Raw genomic sequence first — 14,206 nt, 5'->3', positions numbered from 1 at the left:
TGAACCCAAACGGGGGAGGGAGAGAGCTGGAGGGGCTCCCGTTCAAAACAGCCCAGAACAGATTCCGCCACCTGGGGATCCAGATAGCCAGAGACTGGACACAGATCCACAAGTGGAACCTGACCAGCCTGGTGGAGAAAGTAAGAAGAGACCTTCAAAGGTGGGGCTCACTCCCACTCTCCCTGGCGGGGAGAGTGCAGACCAGCTGCTCCATAGGCCATTGGGCTGGCAGGGCCAACCCCTTGCTCTCCACCATCTTTCCCTGTGTCGCAGAAAGGGTTTCTCACTGCAACAGCTCCTTTCTTCGAGACCCGCTGCTGGTCCACGAATCCACCCACCGGTGGGGTATAGTCTTCCTCCACCACCCCTGCACCTTTTTCCGTTAAAACATCTGCCCGTTAATCAGGGAAAAGGACCGACAAAAGCGCCTCGAGCGGGAGCTGCCGAATGTGCGACCATCCACTCCACCGGGAGGCGTATTTATGAAATTATTTAAATGCGTTGGAAGTAGTTCAGAGAAGGTTTAGCAGAATAATGTCCAAAATGGGCGAGTTGCAATCTGAGGAAAGGTTGGACAGGTTCAGCTTGTACTATCCATTGGAGCCTAAAAGAGGAAGAGGCGACTTGATTGAAATACCAGATCCTGAGGGGTATGGACAGGTGGACATGGAGAGGGTGTTTCCTCTTGTGGGAGAGTCTGGAACTAGGGGTCACTGTTTCAAAACAAGGGGGTCGCCCATTTAAGACAGAGATGAGGTGAATCTTTCTCTCAGAGGGTGGTGCGTCTCTGCTACTCTCCTCCTCAGAAGGCGGGGGAAGCAGACGCAGACTCTTTGAATATTTTTAAGGCAGAACTGGATTTTTGATTAACAAGGGGATGAAAGGTTATCGCGGGTCGGTAGCAATGTGGGGTCAGGGTTACAATCAGATCAGCGAGTGATCTTATTGAATGGGGTAGCAGGCTCCTCCTGCTATTGGTATGAACTTATCTTGGTGTCATCGCAAATTTAGCAACTATACATTCAGTCTCTTCAACCAATCATTGATATAACTGTAAATCAGTGAGGTCCCAGCACTGGTTCCTGTGGCACATTGCTCGTCACATCCTGCCAACTAGAAAATGGCCCATTTACCCCTACTCTGTGCTTCCTGCTAGCTAGCTAATCCTCTATCCATGCTAGTAGGTTATCCTCCCGTCCCAGCCTCCCCGAACAGGCGCCAGAATGTGGCGACTAGGGGCTTTTCACAGTAACTTCATTTGAAGCCTACTTGTGACAATAAGCGATTTTCATTTTCATGTTCCAAAGTGCTTCAGAATATAACGGTGGTATACAAATGCAAGCTTTCCTTCTTTTTCAGGGTCTACCTGGAGGTCCTGGACAGATGGGCCCCAGGGGTCCTACAGGAGCCAATGGCCCGCCCGTATGTATCACGTTATTGGGAATTATCCCACCTCAGAATGTCAAACCTTCCTGCGGGATTGAATTGGTTTATATTTTACAGTTGTTGCTAGTTTCTATCTACAATTCTCACCAGGTTGAAACTTTCTCCCACAGGGCCGGTCCGGGCCCCCAGGATCTCCAGGACCAAAGGTAGGAACTCAACAATTATTGGAGAGGCTGCTTGCAAACGTAATGGGAATTAAATAATCAGTTCCGTTTGTTAGCGTAAACCTTTCTAAATGATTGATTCGCCTTCAGTCCTGCGTCCAATTCTGGGAAGGACTATTTTCACAATTTAAGAAAGATATTGACGGTTCAGGGAGGGTGCGGAGGAGATTTACCAGAATGTTCCCAGGGATGTGGACTTCAGTTAACGTGGACATACTGGAAAGATCGGCATTGTTCTCCTCACAGCAGCGACGGTTCAGGGAGATTTAATTGAGGCGCCAATAGTTCTCCCAGGGGCTTTGTGGAATGTGAATCCCCCAATTAAGCGGGCGGAAGCTGAGCCAATGGGGAATGAGCAGTGGGAGCTGAAACGCCGCTCCCTCACCCCGGACCCAGGAGTTGTTGGTCCTGGGGGTTTGACCTTAGCGCTGTAGCCCCAACAACATCCTTGGTTGTTGTTTTAATAAAAGGGAGGTGGTGGGGGGAGGCTGGGCATAGCGGACAGAAGGAGAATTCTTTTTTCACACTGCGAGCTGTTGTGATCGGGAAGGCCCTGTCTGAAAGGGCGGTGGAAGCAGATTCAATAATAACTTTCAAAAGGGAAATTGGAGAAACGTTTGGTCGGAGAAATTTGCAGGACTTTGGGGAATGAAACAAACTGATTGATCTTTAGAAACAGGGGCCTTACAGGCAGGAAAAGGCCGGTCTGCTCTTCGAGACTGCCCTGACATTCATTAAGCTCAGAGCTGATTTGATTCGTTCTCATCGCCACATTCCCGTCTGCCCCCCTATCATTTCAAAGAGCTGACACAGGCACAATGAGCCAAATTCAACTCATTGGGAAAAAGGTATTCAGTTAGAGCCAATCCCCTGGGTCTTCTCTTCAACACTCCTCTCGTTCGTTTCCAGCTCAGTTGAAATCCTGGATATCAATCCTCCTCGGAAACATGTCCTCCTTCTCTCTGTTCAACCTCCCGTTAACCTTCTGGCTCTAAGAAAAATAATCCCAGCATCACCAGTCCCTCCACATTAACTGGGCTCCCTCATCACTCAGGATATTCCAGCAAAATCTCCAAAACCTCGGCATCTTCCCGGAAGGCTGCTGCCCAGAGTAGGTCACAATACTCAGGTGCCAACTTTAAGTAATCACCAGAAGTAAATCGCCAATTTACAAGTATAATAGCCCAGTGTTTTCAGACATGTTTGTAGATTCTGAGACGCTTTGAGAATTTTGATATTTCACCTTGCACATTATATTAAAATTTTAGCACAATGACTGCTTTGCTGTTGGGTGTCAGCCGTGTCTCAGTGCGCCACACACCTCACAGTCAGCAGGTCAATGGGTACAAAACCCTGTCCCGAGACCTGAGCCCATAATCCAGGCCCACAGTCCTACTGCAGGACTGAGGGAGTGCCGCACTGTCAGAGGGTCAGTACTGAGGGAGTGCTGCACTGTCAGAGGGTCAGTACTGAGGGAGTGCTGCACTGTCAGAGGGTCAGTACTGAAGGAGTGCTGCACTGTCAGAGGGTCAGTACTGAGGGAGTGCTGCACTGTCAGAGGGTCAGTACTGAGGGAGTGCTGCACTGTCAGAGGGTCAGTACTGAGGGAGTGCCGCACTGTCAGAGAGTCAGTACTGAGGGTGTGCCGCACTATCAGAGGGTCAGTACTGAGGGAGTGCCACACTGTCAGAGGGTCAGTACTGAGGGAGTGCTGCACTGTCAGAGGGTCAGTACTGATGGAGTGCTCCACTGTCAGAAGGTCAGTACTGAGGGAGTGCTGTACTGTCAGAGGGTCAGTACTGAGGGAGTGCTGCACTGTCAGAGGGTCAGTACTGAGGGAGTGCTGCACTGTCAGAGGGTCAGTACTGAGGGAGTGCTGCACTGTCAGAGGGTCAGTACTGAGGGAGTGCTGCACTGTCAGAGGGTCAGTACTGAGGGAGAGCTGCACTGTCAGAGGGTCAGTACTGAGGGAGTGCTGCACTGTCAGAGGGTCAGTACTGAGGGAGTGCTTCACTGTCAGAGGGTCAGTACTGAGGGCGTGCCGCACTGTCAGAGGGTCAGTACTGAGGGAGTGCTGCACTGTCAGAGGGTCAGTACTGAGGGAGTGCCGCACTGTCAGAAGGTCAGTACTGAGGGCGTGCCGCACTGTCAGAGGGTCAGTACTGAGGGAGTGCTGCACTGTCAGAAGGTCAGTACTGAGGGAGTGCTGCACTGTCAGAGGGTCAGTACTGAGGGTGTGCTGCACTGTCAGGGGGTCGGGTAGTTTGTGATGTGAAACGTTGACACTGTATTGGTTTATTTACAGGGTAACGATGGAATCAGCTTCCAGGGGAGAACCGGGGACAAGGTCGGTGAATTTGTTTATTCTACATCATGTCGTTCTTGTTGAGCAGTCTGTGGGCTCCAGTTAATGGTCTCAAACTTTACGGAAAGGCCTACCACTCTGGCCACCAGCCCGGAGTGTGGACAGGGAGCTCCCGGTATCCAATTCAATGGCAGTGGTTTTCCTGTTTGTTAATCAGGTTGTCGGCTCCAGTGATTGAAGCTGTTGTTCTGAGGGCAACTCATTAGAAAGTCTGCCACTGTCAGAATGATTCACTCAGAGAAGGCAGCCACTAACAATCTCATTGCATTCTTTTAGATAATTAAAAATCACAATCGCTTCACTCGGATGAGAATGATTGAATTTCGAACAATGGGCATGGAAGGAATTGAAGACAATATCGAAGAGATTGATGATGAGGAGGCTGAAGGTGGGGAGGGAGATAACAGAGGAGGTTGGAGGTAGTGAGGGAGAAGGACGGAGGAGAGTGGGGGAAGAAGGTTATCAGGGAGAAGGAGTGAGTAGGAAAGGGAGGGAGGTAGCGAGGGGGAGAGGGTTGAGGGAGGTGTGGGGACGAGGAAGGTGGGAACGAGGGAGGTAAAAAGGAAAGAGGTAGGAAGTGAAGGAGGGAGAGGGCGGCAATGAGATATAGGCTGGGAGGAGGTGGGGGCAATAGGAAGGGAGTGAAGGAGATAGAGGTAGTGAGGAAGGGGGAGTAAGGTGGTATGGGGAGGGAAGGGAGGGAGGAGTGAGGTAGGGAGGGGGAAGGAGGGGAAGCGAGGAAGCAAGAAGGGAGGCATATAGTGAGTGAGGAGGAGGGAGGTAGTGAGGGGGAGGGAAGGGAGAAGTGAGGGAATGAGAGGGGTGTTGACGAGTATGAAGAGACATTACAGCAGAGTAGAGAGAGGTGTACAGGAGGCAATATCTAAAAGTCTGGACATGGGAGAGTTTTCAGAGAGTGAAGACATACCGATGATAGAAACTGAATGAACAGTTGTCTCAGGACTGGACTCACAGACCAGGGGGGTAGTGATCTTGATCAGCAAACGAGTGGCATTCGAGGCAGGGGGAGTCGTATCAGACAAGGGGGGTAGGTACATAATGGTGAGTGGGAAGCTGGAGCGGGTGCGAGTGGTACTTGTGAACATATATGCTCCGAATTGGGCGACGTGAAATTTATGAGGCGGGTGTTAGATAGGATCCCAGACTTAGAGTCACATAGACTGATCATGGGAGGGGACGTCAATACAGCCATTGATCCAGAATTGGACCGGTCAAAATCCAGGACAGGGAGGAGGCCGGCTGCGGCAAAGGAATTGAAGGGGTTTATGGAACAGATGGGGGGAGTAGACCCATGGAGGTTTGCACGGCCGAGGACAAAGGAGTTTTCCTTTTTTTCATATGTCCACAAGGTATACTCTCGCATCAACTTTTTTGTTCTGAGCAGGGCGCCAATACGGGGGGGGGTGGATACTGAGTACTCGGCAATTGCAGTGTCAGATCATACCCCGCACTGGGTGGATCTACGGCTTAGTGTGGAGAGAGGGCAACGCCCGCTGTGGAGACTGGATGTGGGGTTGCTCGCAACGAACCGATCTGTGGGCGGGTTAACAAGTCCATCCAGAACTACCTGGAAACAAATGATACGGGGGCGATCTCTGCAGCGACGGTCTGGGAAGCTTTAAAGGCAGTGGTCAGAGGGGAATTAATCTCGATACGGGCCCACAGAGAAAAGGCGGAACGGGCTGAGAGGGATAGATTAGTGGAGGAGATACTCCAGGTGGATCGGAGATACTCGGAGGCCCCGGATGCGGGACTACTGAAGGAGTGGCGGAGGTTAGAGGCGGAGTTTGGGCTGTTGACCACAGGGAAAGCAGTGGAACAGTTGAGGAAGGCAAGGGGGGCGATCTATGAGTCCGGAGAAAAGGCGAGCAGAATGTTGCCGCACCAGCTCAGGAAAAGAGAGGCGGCGAGGGAGATAGGTAAAGTAAAGAGTAGAGACGGTAATACTGTCCTGGACCCAGCGGGGGTGAACGAGGTGTTTAAGGACTTTTATAGTAAATTACATGAGTCGGAACCCCCGGCTGGGGTGGAGGGGATGAGGCAATTTCTGGATCAGTTGAGGTTCCCGAGGGTGGAGGAGGACCTGGTGGAGGGGCTGGGAGCCCCATTGGGATTGAGGAAATAATCAAGGGGCTGGAGGGCATGCAGTCGGGCAAGGCCCCGGGGCCTGACGGCTATCCAGTGGAATTCTATAAGAAGTTTTCAGAGATATTGAGCCCACTGCTGGTGAGGACATTTAATGAAGCAAGAGAGAAGGGAGTCCTCCCCCCAACAATGTCGCAGGCCTCGATTTCATTGATCCTGAAACGGGAGAAGGATCCGGAGCAATGCGGGTCATACAGGCCAATTTCTCTACTGAATGTGGACGCCAAACTTCTGGCTAAGATACTGGCCACAAGGATAGAGGACTGTGTCCTGGAGGTGATAGGGGAAACCAAACGGGATTTGTTAAGGGCAGGCAACTCAAGGCCAATGGTTTGAAGACTTCTAAATGTTATTATGATGCCCTCAGAAGGAGAGGAGGTGGAGGTGGTGGTAGCGATGGATGCGGAGAAGGCTTTTGATCGGGTGGAGTGGAATTACCTGTGGGAGGCGCTGGGAAGGTTTGGGTTTGGTGAGGGCTTCATTGACTGGGTGCGGTTGCTCTATCAGGCACCAGTAGCGACTGTGCGTACAAACCGGCTGAGTTGGGGTATTTTAAACCGAGGGACGAGGCAAGGGTGCCCCCTCTCCCCGTTACTGTTTGCTCTGGCCATAGACCCATTGACCATGGCGTTAAGAGCCTCTAGGAACTGGAAAGGGCTGGTTCGGGGCGAGGGTGGAGCACCGGGTCTCGCCTTACCCAGGTGACCTGCTCTTGTACATTTTGGACCCGTTGGAGGGGATGGGGGAAGTAATGCTCGGGGTTTTGGCAGGGGTTTGCGAAGGCAATGTCCACGATGCTAAAAACACGGTGGTGCCGTGTCCGAAGGTAGCGATCTTTGGAGTATCGGAAGAGCCGGGAGTTCAGGGGGCAAAAGAGGCTGATGTCCTGGCCTTTGCCTCCCTGGTAGCCCGGAGACGGATCTTGTTACTGTGGAGGGACTCAAACCCCCCGAGTGTAGAGACCTGGGTTAGTGACATGGCTGGGTTTCTCAGTCTCCAGAAGATAAAGTTCGCCTTAAGAGGGTCAATGGGCGGGTTCACCCGGAGGTGGCGGCCGTTCGTCGACTTTCTCGGGGAAAATTAAAATGTCGGCAGATGCAGTATTCCGGGGGGGGGTTGTTGTTGTATGGTTGGGGTGTGTGAAGATTGGGCTGGGGGGGAAATGTTTATTTTACCATGTTGATGTCATTGTTTATGTTACTGTAATAAACATTTTCAAATACCTTAATAAAATATTTTATTTTTTTAAAATCCATTAGAAACGGTTGAGAGGAGTTTCTCGCGACCGGGAGCTGGAATGAAGAGTAGAGCAATGAGAGGAAGCCTTATTGAAACATATAAAGTTCTGAGGGGTTTGGATAGGGTGCATACTGAAAGTATGTTTCCTCTTGTTGGAGACTCTAATAAGAGGTCACCCATTTCAGACAGAGTTGAGGAGGAAATTCTCCTCCCAGAGGGTTAGTCTGTGGAATCGTCTTCCTCAGGGCGGACTGGAGGTTGGGGGTTATTGAACGTATTCAAAGCTGAGTTTTGATCAACAGGGGAGTTGGTTGCGAGGTGGGAGAGAGCCGGGAAAGGAGAGTTCGGACTAGAATCAATTCGCGCACGACCTAATCAAATAGAGGAACAGCCTCGAGGGGCCAATGGCCTCCCTCTTGCTCTGCGTTTCTAGGTCATGTCTGTCAGATGATTGGGCAGAGCAATGAGTGGATGTTGCTTGCCACCACCCATCGTCTATCTCACCAACACCTTGGTTGGAAGGTGAAGATATTAACATAACAAAGTGATGAAGGGGCTGACGTTCTCGTGTCTGGCACCGGGAGCGAAGTTGGATGATCCAGCCGTTTGTCTCCTACCCAGTGAAGCTAATGCTCCTCAATGCTGACACACTCAAGCCCAATTCGCTGTCCTCTTCTTAACTGTTTGAATTGTTGCTTCTCAGGGAGAACCTGGTGAGCCGGGTCCAGCGGGAGGGCATTTCGGGGAGGCCAGGGGACCTTTCGTACCAGGCGACAAGAGAGGAGAAAAGGTAAAACAGAACCGTGTGTGAATTTTTTCTTTTTTAAAATAAATTTAGAGTACCCAATCAACTTTTTCCGATTAAGGGCCAATTTAGCGCGGCCAATCCACCTACCCTGCACATCTTTGGGTTGTGGGGCCGAAACCCACGCAGACACGGGGAGAATGTGCAAACTCCACACGGACAGTGACCCAGAGCCGGGATCAAACCTGGGACCTCGGCGCCGTGAGGCAGCAGTGCTAACCCACTGAGCCACCGTGCTGCCCTAAACCGGGTGTGAATGACTCACTTGACAAAATATTAGCTGCCGTTCAAGAACAAGACACAGTACTGAGGGAGTGCTGCACTGTCAGAGGGTCAGTACTGAGGGAGTGCCGCACTGTCAGAGGGTCAGTACTGAGGGAGTGCCGCACTGTCAGAGGGTCAGTACTGAGGGAGTGCCGCACTGTCAGAGGGTCAGTACTGAGGGAGCGCCGCACTGTCAGAGGGTCAGTACTGAGGGAACGCCGCACCGTCAGAGGGTCAGTACTGAGGGAGTGCCGCACTGTCGGAGGGTCAGTACTGAGGGAGTGCTGCACTGTCAGAGGCTCAGTACTGAGGGAGTGCCGCACTGTCAGAGGGTCAGTACTGAGGGAGTGCTGCACTGTCAGAGGGTCAGTACTGAGGGAGTGCCGCACTGTCAGAGGGTCAGTACTGAGGGTGCCGCACTGTCAGAGGGTCAGTACTGAGGGAGAGCCGCACTGTCAGTGGATCAGTACTGAGGGAGCGCCGCACTGTCAGAGGGTCAGTACTGAGGGAGTGCCGCACTGTCAGAGGGTCAGTACTGAGGGAGTGCTGCACTGTCAGAGGGTCAGTACTGAGGGAGTGCCGCACTGTCAGAGGGTCAGTACTGAGGGAGTGCCGCACTGTCAGAGGGTCAGTACTGAGGGAGTGCCGCACTGTCAGAGAGTCAGTACTGAGGGAGTGCCGCACTGTCAGAGGGTCAGTACTGAGGGAGTGCTGCACTGTCAGAGGGTCAGTACTGAGGGAGTGCCACACTGTCAGAGGGTCAGTACTGAGGGAGTGCCGCACTGTCAGAGGGTCAGTATTGAGGGAGTGCTGCACTGTCAGAGGGTCAGTACTGAGGGAGTGCCACACTGTCAGAGGGTCAGTTCTGAGGGAGTGCCGCACTGTCAGAGAGTCAGTACTGAGGGAGTGCTACACTGTCAGATTGTCAGTACTGAGGGAGTGCTGCACTGTCAGAGGGTCAGTACTGAGGGAGTGCCGCACTGTCAGAGGGTCAGTACTGAGGGAGTGCCGCACTGTCAGAGGGTCAGTACTGAGGGAGTGCTGCACTGTCAGAGGGTCAGTACTGAGGGAGTGCTGCACTGTCAGAGGGTCAGTACTGAGGGAGTGCCGCACTGTCAGAGGGTCAGTACTGAGGGAGTGCCGCACTGTCAGAGGGTCAGTACTGAGGGAGTGCCGCACTGTCAGAGGGTCAGTACTGAGGGAGTGCTGCACTGTCAGAGGGTCCGTACTGAGGGAGTGCTGCACTGTCAGAGGGTCAGTACTGAGGGAGTGCCGCACTGTCAGAGGGTCAGTACTGAGGGAGTGCTGCACTGTCAGAGGGTCAGAACTGAGGGAGTGCTGCACTGTCAGAGGGTCAGTACTGAGGGAGTGCCGCACTGTCAGAGGGTCAGTACTGAGGGAGTGCCGCACTGTCAGAGGGTCAGTACTGAGGGAGTGCCGCACTGTCAGAGGGTCAGTACTGAGGGAGTGCCGCACTGTCAGAGGGTCAGTACTGAGGGAGTGCCACACTGTCAGAGGGTCAGTACTGAGGGGGTGCCGCACTGTCGGTGAGCCAGATAGGTTTTCACAATTATGGTTTAATTGATTCTTATTTTTTATTGAAATTAAATTTCACCGTCTGCTCTGGTGGGGTTGGAGGGTCCCAGGGTTACTCTGGGTCTCTGGATAATTAGTCCAGTGACAAATCCATTATATCACCTGCTCCCTCTGACATTGGGCAAAATTCGTTATAATGTTGACATCAGAATTTACAATGAAAAATTGCAAATAAGGCCAGAATGGGCGATGTTAAAATGGGATCTGGACTGTATCTGAATATTCAGTCCAATTATATCCCAAACATTAACCCTCCGCATCGGGTCTCCACTGTTCCCTCACTCCTTGTTCTGGAATGCCTTGTTGATAACCCAGCTGATGGGTACATGGTGACGGCTCGATGTTTATTGGTGTCTGTTTCGTGTGAATCGCTGTCACTTCCTTTCATTCTTTACTCAGGGTGAAAAGGGGGATCAAGGCCAGGAGGGAGAAATCGGGCACCCTGGAGAACCGGTGAGTTTCAGTCAGGATTGTGGGGATCCCGATTCGGAACACTTTCAGTACTCGCCCTGCTTTTCAAATTTGCAGGGGACGAATGCCCGGGAATAATTCTATTTGGAATGATTGTTTTGTTTAGGCAGCTCCAGGTCCAATGGGAGAGAGAGGAGAAGAAGGAATCATGGGGCTTCCAGGACCTCGGGTATGGTTTTACACTGTACAGGAGGACTTCCAAAATTCTACGCTTCTTAACTATGTTCGTAGCCTTAAAATGACCTCTTTCTAATTCTAGGGTTCGAGTGGTTTAGATGGACCTCCAGGTTCTGAAGGAGGCAAAGTGAGTATAAAAATCTGCATCGAAACCCCATTGTGCACGAGGTGTTCACTTCCTACCTCGTCCTCCTCATGACTCCTGCCTTTGTGCCTTGGTGCAGATTGGGCTGGAAGACCCTTTAACTGTGGGCTTAAGTCGGCGACTTCCCCACACCAATAGATTGACGCACACAATCAGAAAAGATTACAAGCAAAATATTATCGAGAAAAGAAAACACTCTTTAAAAACATAGTTCAGAATGCAGGGCGACATTCTCCGATCCCCCACCGGGTCGGAGAATCGCCGGGGGCTGGCGTGAATCCCGCCGCCGCCGGTTGCCGAAGTCTCTGGCACCGGAGATTCGACGGGGGCGGGAATCGCGCTGCGCTGGTTGGCGGGCCCCCCCGCTCGATTCTCCGGCCCGGATGGGCCGAAGTCCCGCCGATAAATTGCCTGTCCCGCCGGCGTAAATTGAACCACCTACCTTACCGGCGGGACAAGGCGGCGTGGGCAGGCTCCGGGGTCCTGGGGGGGGCGCGGGGCGATCTGACCCCGGGGGGTGCCCCCACGGTGGCCTGGCCCGCGATCGGGGCCCACCGATCCGCGGGCGGGCCTGTGCTGTGGGGGCACTCTTTCCCTTCCGCCTCCGCCACGATCTCCACCATGGCTGAGGAGGAAGAGACTCCCTCCACTGCGCATGCGTGGGAAACTGTCAGCGGCCGCTGACGCTCCCGCGCATGCGCCGCCCGGGGATGTCATTTCCGCGCCAGCTGGCGGGGCACCAAAGGCTTTTTCCGCCAGCTGGCGGGGCGGAAATTTCTCCGGCGTCGGCCTAGCCCCTCAATGTTGGGGCTCGGCCCCCAAAGATACGGAGCATTCCGCACCTTTGGGGCGGCGCGATGCCCGTCTGATTGGCGCCGTTTTGGGCGCCAGTCGGCGGACATCGCGACGTTTCCGGAGAATTTTGCCCGCAGATCGTGACTTGGTTCGTGTGAGGATTTTATTCCTGTCACATGTTTCAAACGTATAAACAATGATAGACGCCCTGGTCTTTCAGTCTGTCCCACACAATTGTGACGTAAACACTGCCCAACCCCAACCAAACCCGTGTGAACACTGCAGACTGACGATGAAGCTGATCGTGACCCACGCCAGGCTGGGGGAGAAATTCCTCTTCAACCCATCTCAGCAAATGAAACAGTTTCTTCATTCAAAGGGTTGTGAATCTTTGGATTTCTCGACCTCAGCGAGCTGTGGATGTTCGATCAGTGAATATATTTAAGACTGGGACAGTCAGGATTTGGTCTGTAGAGGGTTTGAGGGACATGGGGAGCAGGCAGAAAGTGGAGTTGAATAGGAGGATCAGCCACGATAGTATTGAAAGGCTGAACAGGCTTGATGGACTGAATGGTCTTGTGAATCCTAGAGTCCAGTCTGCTCCTGAATTCTGCACGGTCTAACCTTTTGTAAGAAGTCGGGCGTGATTTAACGGCCTCGCCCGTGGATAGGGTGGAGGTGTGGGCTTAAGTCGGGTGCTCTTTCCCAGGGTCGGTGCAGACTCGATGGGCCGAATGGCCTAGTTCTGCTCTGTAAATTCTATGAGTCTATGATAGTTTCACCCACTGCACGAGTGTCCTTTGTGGCGGATAACGTGGCTGTGCCCTCTCAGTGTGCCCACCTCCATTGCCATTCTGCCAACCAACCAGAAACACCTGGATCAGGAAGGCCTCCCCTCGCTCCCTGTCCACAACATGTGGATCGGGATTCCAGGCCGGTTTCTAGGACTGAGGTTACACTCAGCCCAAAGAGGGAAACTCCCCAAGGTTGGAGGATAATCGGCAAACAAGCCAATTCTATTTTAAATTGGATGTAAATCAGCCTCTTCCATAAACCTCATCCGTGTGTCACGGGACTGTTTTTTTCCATTTTCAGGGTCTCCCCGGTATCCGGGGTCTCCCCGGGACGAGTGGCCGACCAGGACTGAAGGTAATTTGCATGACTGTCCATTGCTGATCACTAACTGGAATTGGGATCATTGTTTATTTCAAACTTGTCCTGGATCAAGTTTCTTCCCTCAACCAACATCAGCCAATCAGATTACCTGCATTGTGGGTTCCTGCTGTGCACAGATTGAAGGCACATTTTCCTGTATTGTGACAGTGACCAAGTCATTGCCGTCAAAGGGAGGGTGTGAAAGGCACTATGTCAATGTCAGTTTTTTAATGCACTCTCTTGCAATGAACTTTGCCCTGGCTTTGAGACCCCAGCATCGAGACCAAATGGGGGTCCTGAACCCACACTTGGCAGGAGACGCACTGGCCCCTTAATTGGTGCCAGGGCGATGTTGGTTCTGCCAGTCCAGTCAGAGGGCTGGTCTCTCTGAAACCTCAACAGCCCCACCAGGAGGGGTGTACAGCACTGAGGCAGATCAGCGAAAGGACCTCAAACTGTTTGTGCCCCTAGAGGGCAGCAGTATGATTTAAACGTTTTTTGTTTAGAAAATATTTTATTGAATCATTTAAAATCTCCACGGATCAGCACCTCCCATGCGCTCCATGAACCTTCGCAGCTCTTTCACCATTGCTGACACTTTTCTCAACCTGGAACTCGACCGGTCCAGCCTCAGGTCCAGGACCGTATTAAAGTCACCCCCATGATCAGCCTGTGCGAGTCAAGGTCTGGGATCTTTCCCAGCACCTTCCTGATAAACGCAACATCATCCCAGTTTGGGGCATACATATTCACCAGCACCACTGCCATTCCCTCTAGCTTCCCACTAACCATAATAAATCTGCCTCCCAGGTCTGCCTCTATCCTCCCCACCTCGAATGTCACCCTTTTGTTAATCAGGATGGCCACCCTCCTTGTTTTAAAGTCCAATCCTGAGTTAAACACTTGCCCAACTCATCCCTTCTTTCATCTAATTTGGTCTCCCAGCTTCAAGTGTGTCTCCTGTAACAGAGCCACGTCCGCTTTTAACTGTCTCAGGTGTACGAACACACGAGCTCTCTTAACCGGACCATTCAGGCCACAAACATTCCCAGTCTGGTTGGGGTGGGGGGGGGTGCTCTTGCCCCCCTCCCCTGTCCCCCCTCCCCTGTCGATCAGCCATGTCCTTTCCTAGGCCAACCCCGAGCCCATGGCCCGCACCTACCCAGATCCGCCCATCGGTGGCAACCGCCATCTAGTCTCCATCTGCAGCCTCCTGGAAGTCGCCAAATCGTCAGCAGTACCGCCCCCCCATCCCTACCCCCTCCTCCCCCACCTCATCACTTTTCAGCTCACCCCCCACTTCGCTTCCGTGAGTCAGCCTTACCGACTAGCCTAGCAGCTCCACCCCTGATGCCTAAAAGACTACCGGGTGCTGGATCTTTACCCCCCAACACTTAACATAAGTTTTCGGAACAATA

General features: G+C 52.5%; 1 protein-coding gene across 1 annotated transcript in view; it reads left to right on the top strand.

Moving 5' to 3' along the window:
- LOC140391488 (uncharacterized) overlaps positions 1-14,206 on the top strand; it is a 333,618-nt gene that overhangs the window by 185,656 nt on the left and 133,756 nt on the right. Inside the window, exons 10-17 of the mRNA XM_072476010.1 lie at positions 1,360-1,422; positions 1,557-1,592; positions 3,916-3,957; positions 8,084-8,170; positions 10,445-10,498; positions 10,623-10,685; positions 10,776-10,820; positions 12,729-12,782. Of these exons, the coding sequence (XP_072332111.1) occupies positions 1,360-1,422; positions 1,557-1,592; positions 3,916-3,957; positions 8,084-8,170; positions 10,445-10,498; positions 10,623-10,685; positions 10,776-10,820; positions 12,729-12,782 (444 nt within the window). The remainder of the gene's footprint in view (positions 1-1,359; positions 1,423-1,556; positions 1,593-3,915; positions 3,958-8,083; positions 8,171-10,444; positions 10,499-10,622; positions 10,686-10,775; positions 10,821-12,728; positions 12,783-14,206) is intronic.

The sequence above is a fragment of the Scyliorhinus torazame genome, chromosome 15, assembly GCF_047496885.1.
Source record: "Scyliorhinus torazame isolate Kashiwa2021f chromosome 15, sScyTor2.1, whole genome shotgun sequence".
In the NCBI taxonomy this organism is placed as follows: Eukaryota; Metazoa; Chordata; class Chondrichthyes; order Carcharhiniformes; family Scyliorhinidae; genus Scyliorhinus; species Scyliorhinus torazame.
Note: the sequence above shows the minus strand (reverse complement) of the source record. Positions and strands in the feature narration are given on the sequence as shown.